Raw genomic sequence first — 6,940 nt, 5'->3', positions numbered from 1 at the left:
TGTGTGTGTGTGTGTGTGTGTGTGTGTGTGTGTGTGTGTGTGTGTGTGTGTTAATTATTACATTACAATACACTGTATTGTAATTTTACAATGTGCTCGGTCTTGAAGCTTGACATATCCGAGGGTCTAGTGGCCGCGAAACTCACCATCCATTTTTGAGACTAAATACATGCATGCTCTCGTATTTAAGCTTGGTGTTGAAAGCATGGAATCATGTGATCAAATCTTAGATATGCTAACATATATATAAGCCACACATAACTTGTATTTGAGTTCTATTATGTTGTTCATCATATATAGACTAAGAGAGTGAGGAGAAGTAGTCATGTTAGCTATGGAGCTTTTAAGAAAGAAAATGGAAGTACATCTAGAAGGACTCCAAGATCAATTCTGTCATGTAACTTCTTTATGTTGTTCCACAAAGTATTAGAGTGTTAGAATAAACTATGAATAATTACAAATGTTCTGTTTAACATTTATGTGAGTGTATCTTAATAAATTTTATGCCAAATTAGATAATGCATACAATCTTCTCTTAATTTCCATGGAGCTGTGCAAAGAAGTAGTTTTCAGTAACTAATATTCGTGTACTAGTTATTTTGGCATAGAAATTACACATCAGATCATCTCTGGTATTCACATAATAGTTTAGATGCAATGACATATTAGTTACTGGATTTTAAACGATATGCCATAATTTCTATACGTGGAGCCTAACTAAGGCTGGTTTCAAACGTGCACCTTATACTTCAGTTGACCTAGAATTTAATTTAAATTTCTGTTCAAATGCTTTTTCACAAAAAATGTTTTTATAACAAGCCATGAAGCTTTTAGTTGACACAGAAACTAGATATCTACCTATAAAGGATATGTGAAATTGAAGGTACACTTCCACTCGAGAAGATGGGAAATTTACTAAAAATGTAAATAACTACACTACTGTTTTTCAAGAAACACAATACAAGTGCAAAAGGTCACATACATTGATGCGTATTTTAGTTTGGGGGGCAGATTATAACACTTGATTAGATACAGAGAAATTGGAAGGCCTGCACCAATTCCTTCGTGAGGCCTGGTTATAGAGGTGTAGATAATTAGCTCTAAACCAACAAAAAAATGCCCCGCTTATGTTTTGTGGGTCTAATTCTAATAGTGTAGGCTAGTAAAAAATGCCGTAAGAATGGTAGAGGAGAAGAAAAATCTAGCGGCACAAACTGTGCGGCGTACTCAGTTAGTTCTGTAACAAAACAAGTAGTCTTGCTTGAAAATCACTGTTTTATGTATTGGGAATCTACTTCAAAGTTTACCTAACGATTTATTTCATACAATAATACTCCTATATGAAAATGACTTGAAGGTACATTAATTGAGTGCAAACTAACAAAGTACCTTTTATCATTTTACAACATATATGTGTACTTTCTCAACTTCCATTTTCGCTTAACATATAGTAGAAGGAAGCAGTTCTATTTCAGCACCATATATACTTCTCTCTCATGGAGCTAAATACACCTCTCACACGTATAGAGAACAACAACCGTGGGTTGTTCGCTAGCTAGTTCTCTGCGCGTCTCGTGTGCAGACATATTGTCCTTGGATGTTGATTCCAAACTTCCATGCATGCGAAGGCACTAAAAGCAACCATGGTTCTATGCATGCATGCTATGGTTCAGTTAACCTCACAGCAATATGGCGCCATGCATGTAGCTCCAGGGTGGCCATGGCCATGGGGGACAGGTCTGTAAAGGGAAAGTAACTTCTAGTCCAGCTATCAATCTTGCAAAACATTGTACCTCGATTAGTGCTGCCACCTGTTGGGGAAGATGGATCATGATGCATGCCAAGACTTTCTTTCCCCTCCTGTCCTAACTTGCAGTACTATCGCATGCAGCTGTGTGTGTGTGTGTGTTGTGTGTGTGTGTGTGTGTGTGAGAGAGAGAGAGAGAGAGAGAGAGAGAGAGAGAGAGGGGCTCATGCAGGAGTATTACTACTCCTACGCAGGAAGTAGCAGCAGCGTGCATGCAGCTAGCTAGCAGCCTAAGACTCGCTGCATTTGTGATGATCATCGTTCAGATCCATATAAATTGTCCCCCTGCGTCCATCAGGAGCTGGCCATGGCGCCGGGTGGTGGTGGCCGGAATCTTGGCGTGAGACAAGTACAACAAGACAAGGGCGCACGCAGCGTGCCTCTGCCTAGATCCACACCTGGCCATCCATCCATCCATCCATCCATCCATTGTCCTTAGCTTGACCGGCTGAGAAAGCCTGCGCACCCACCCTAGCCTAGCCCAGCCCAGCCTCAGGCAGCTTAAATACACAGTGCGAGTGAGCTAGTGGCGAGCACGGACAAGCCAACTTGCCAGCGGCGCGTCGCGCATTGCATTAACACTCACTCAGTCGCAGGGACAGCAACGCTAGCACTACGCCGGCCGCACTGCGCCGCATGCAACAACAGCTTACATACAGTAGGTCTCTTCTGCTCGTCGTGTCCGCTGCCATGCCATGCCACGCTCCTCTCGTTCGCTCTGGGCCTTGCATGCGCAGTGCAGGAGTTAATTCCTGCTGCTGGACGCCAGTTGCTCGCTCCCTCGTGTAACCATCTGATGGTTTTAACTATTTCGCTGGCTCTTGTACTCATTGTGTCGATCTGCCTGCTGCCTGTGTCTGTCACGATCGAGACTCCTTCCGATTTTCCCTTTAATTACCATAGGCTAGCTAAGCTCATCGTAATATCTTCGTTGTGTTAATAGATTAGTAATCTGATGGAAACATTGTTTGTTACGAGTTGCAGAAGGCCGCCATGGGCGTCGCCGGCGGAGCAGCTGCAGCCGCCGTTCGTGCCGGAGCAAGGCGGAGGCGGCCCGCCGCTACCAAGCGCCTACCTCATGTCCATTCACCAATACTTGATGAAGCAAGACCAGGTGATCTTTCGTTAGCTCGCGAGCTCCATTACACACTACGTATCCAACATTTCTTTGTTACCTGGATCCTATCCTGAACGCTGAACATACAATGATGCTCTGTAGACGTCTGTCGAGGCTCTGAGAGGTGGCTTAATTAGGGCATTAATATTTGCAGTGTTGGGGACAAACTGCACATCATCAATCTGTGAATGTGTCCCTGACAGCCCCTCTTAATTGCTACCAGTAGTAATGCATGCCACGTTGTTGGTTGCGTTCCCTCGAGACTCAGTATAATGGTCTACACACTAGCTAGTTAATGTACATTTCACATATAGATATTGCATGATTTCCGTATGTATTTATAGTATAATGCTATAATGTTCCATCTAGCATTTCACATATAGATATTGCATGATTTCCATATGTATATATAGTACTGTAATCTTTCATCTAGTGGTTGAGCTAGCTGCATTGCAACTCCTAGTAAATCATAGCAAACGCACTGCCGAATAACCACTGTTGAGCGTGCATGTTTGTACAGGGATGGAGAGGTGCACAGCAGCAAGATGCTTCACTCAATTGCCCAGTACAGGACAAAGGACAACGTCTGCATGTAGGCGCACGCCATGATGAGACGCCCAGGATTGGATCGTCGACAGCAGGTTTTGCTCGGGGATGGTCGTCGTCGTCGTCACTATCGCTGTCGCCGTCGCCGTCGACCCCACTACAAATGAACGGCAGGAACGCCGGCAGCACCGCAGAGCAAGCATGCATGAAGCAGCAGCAGGCGCCATCAAGAGTACCCAGCCTGGAGATGAGCTTAGGGAGGCAGGGGTGGCAAAATGCCATTGAGCAGCAGCAGCGGCAAGGACAGCCCAGCGTGGAGTCCTCGGCGTCCAAAGAGCTAACCCTACTAAAGTGCTTGTGAAATTATCTAGTAAGAAAATTAATAACTATTTTAGGTAGTTCAAAGTGGAACTCAATGGTCGTCTGATCGACTACACTGATTTTAATTCCGCGAGGCGAGAGAGCAAAATTAGAATAAAAAAGCTAGGTAGTCAATTTGCTAGCTTGGATTCGCAACAAAAATAACAAAAAATGATATTCCCTCCATCTCATATTATAAGATTGTTTTGCAAGCTGCTAGCTTGGTCTTGTCCTCGATTTACTTCCGTGCATGGTTTTGAGCTGATGGTGGAAGGGCCAATGACGACGGTAGTAGATTACTTGTCCATCCTGACTCTTGGCAAGGCTAGAAACATTGTGTAGATATAGGCACATATATCACATGTATGTATAGTGCGCGAAATCTCAACTGACAATGGAAAACCAGGGTACTTGTACCTTTTTTTTAGGGGGGGTACATCTTTTTTTTTCAGGTAAGGGTACTTCTAGGGGACCTCCTATTATATTCCTCACGCTATGCCGTGCTCAACCAACAAAGGCATTTCCTAAACGGTGTCCGTGGCAAACCCTATTTGGCGCTGCAGGCTCCCGTTAATAGTGTTTTTGCAAACGGGCGCCTGTAGCGCTCCCGCGATGGGCCGGCCCATTTAGAGGTTTCTTCTCTGTGTCTTAATTCTGCAAAAACAAAGAGCGCCTGTCCTGAACCCACGACCCCGAGACCAATTTTTGGCAGAACAACCACTGCACCACCGCAGCGAATCTGTTTAAAGGAAACTTTCTCTTTCTTTTATTATATCTTCTCCCGCTTCTCGTTTCCCTTTTCTTTTTTCCTTTTTTCTTTTTTCGTTTTCCTTTTTTTCGTTTTCTGTTTTCTATTTTTTTCATCCTGGTTCGTCCAAATTGTGTGCAAATACCTGAACTTTTCTTTTAAATTGATGATTTCTTTTGAAATTCAATGAACTTTTTCCCAAATCGATGAACTATTTTTCAAATTCGGTGAACTTTTTTGAAAATCTATGAACTTTTTCAAAAATTGATGAACTTTTTTTAAATCTGATGAACTTTTTTGCAATTTTGATGAACTTTTTTCAAAATCGTTGACTTTTCCCAAATTGGGTGAACTTTTTTTTTAATTTGATGAACTTTTTTCAAAGTTGATGAACTTTTTCTCAAGATCGATGAACTTTTTTCTCAAATCGAATGATCTTTTTCCAAAATCGATGAACTTTTTTCAAATCGACTGAACTTTTTCCAAAATCGATGAACTTTTTTCAAAATCAATGAACTATTTTTGAAGATTGATGAACTTTTTCTATTTTTATGAGTTTTTTGTGAACGGTTTTTTCTAATTCCTGATTTTTCAGAAAAGATACACATATTTTTTGAGCATTCAATGGTCAACTGGTCAGACTGGTCAATTGGTGAACTTTTTTCCTCAAATTAGCGAACTTGTTCTAATTAATAGCGCAGCTAGAGTAGTTCTTAAACAGTGCGCGCTGCATTCAGTCACTATAAGTCGGGTGGTGTAGTGGTATGCAGTCTATTGGTTGTTAGTTGCGGGCTTAGTTCGATTCCCCACGATGCCCTTTTTCCTGGTATTTTTGCGCTACAGTATTCCGGTTAGGTTAGCGGGCGCTAAGCGCCGACTAGGAGCTCCCCTTGGGACCGCGGTCGTTCTTATGTTAGGCTTTTGTACCGAACGTATGATCCAAACATGTACACACTACACACCACCGGGCTTTATGTTAGGATTTTCTACCGTACCCTCTAAAGGCTAGCGTTCGATGATCGAAGCTGGTCAGCTAGTGTATCTTAGCGACGGAGTACTGGCTCGAATTCGGCTGAAGTTGGATGAACGCAGAAGTTGTGTTGTGCAGCGTGTCTTGATCACAACCACAAAGAGTATGGAGTTATGTGCCGGAAAAACTATCTGATGAGACGATGACACATGGAACACAGAGATATTTTTGATGATATGAACTATTAATCGATCACACCTAAAAATTAAAATGGATTGTGTGTGTTATCTAACTCACTATAATGGAATTATTTTACTTGGCAACCTTTGTTTTTAATATAAGGCCAAAGAAATAGGGAGAAATGATGGATGCGTCTGTTCTAATCCCGAGCTCATATGAGCTCGGGTGAATAGTAAATTCAAAAGAAAAATGGAAAAGAAATTCAAAAAATTCTGCTTTTCTTTGTGTGAAACATTGAAAAATGTTTGTTGGCTTGCAAAATTTCGTTACAATATGACATCCACAAAAGTCGTGGCAAAAAAAATGACACTCCAAAATGTTATTTTCAAACGCATTTTGGTGCATCGATGTTTTTGGCCACGATTTCGACGAATGACATATGGTAATGAAATTTGCTAGCCAAAAACCATTTTGTAAATGTTTCACAAAAAAACAGATTTTTTTTTATTTTACTGTTCACTCGAGCTCACATGAGCTTGGGTTTAGAACAAAAACTTTAAGAGAAATGATATTCTATTAGGCATGAATTAGGGGAGAATAGAAGACAATAGGCCATAAATTACCCAATATTTCAGTTGCCCATTGGGCAAAGGTGACTTCTAAATAGTGTCTAACTCCACAAATGCGATGTCTCGCCGACATCCATTCCTATTAGGAATCGTCTATGGGCAGGAACTAGCGGGCCACTTTTTTTAGTTTCTTTTGGATTTTCTCTTTTCCTTTTTGTTTTTTTTCTAACCGGTTTTCATTATTTTTCATTTATTGCATCATATTTTATTTCCTCCTTTTCATCAACAGGCATCTACTTTTTCTCACACACAATGTACTTTTTTCTATACATTAAGGACAATGTCTACTTTTTCCATAAAACGTAATACATTTTTTGTATACATCCTGAATACTTATATATATATATATATGTTAAACATTTTTCAAATATATAATCAACATTTTCTTAAATATGTCTTTTGATGTCTAATTTATTCATGTATGTTTTGCATTTTTCATATAAATCATTAACATTTTCTTTACACACGTTTAATATTTTTTAAACACATGATTATCATTTATTTAAATTTATAATGTCTACTTGTTCATAGACGTTATACATTTTTCGTATATATAAATGTTATACTTTTTTTGTGTACATCC

At 40.5% G+C, this 6,940-nt stretch overlaps 1 protein-coding gene across 1 annotated transcript in view; it reads left to right on the top strand.

Moving 5' to 3' along the window:
- The window catches only part of LOC119295051, a 6,410-nt gene extending 2,376 nt beyond the window's left edge, over window positions 1-4,034 (top strand). The window contains exons 5-6 of the mRNA XM_037573375.1: window positions 2,792-2,921; window positions 3,445-4,034. Coding sequence (XP_037429272.1) covers window positions 2,792-2,921; window positions 3,445-3,831 — 517 coding nt within the window. The 3' untranslated portion in view covers window positions 3,832-4,034. The remainder of the gene's footprint in view (window positions 1-2,791; window positions 2,922-3,444) is intronic.
- The last annotated feature ends 2,906 nt before the right edge of the window (window positions 4,035-6,940 follow it).

The sequence above is a fragment of the Triticum dicoccoides genome, chromosome 4B (assembly GCF_002162155.2).
Source record: "Triticum dicoccoides isolate Atlit2015 ecotype Zavitan chromosome 4B, WEW_v2.0, whole genome shotgun sequence".
NCBI lineage: Eukaryota > Viridiplantae > Streptophyta > Magnoliopsida > Poales > Poaceae > Triticum > Triticum dicoccoides.
Note: the sequence above shows the minus strand (reverse complement) of the source record. Positions and strands in the feature narration are given on the sequence as shown.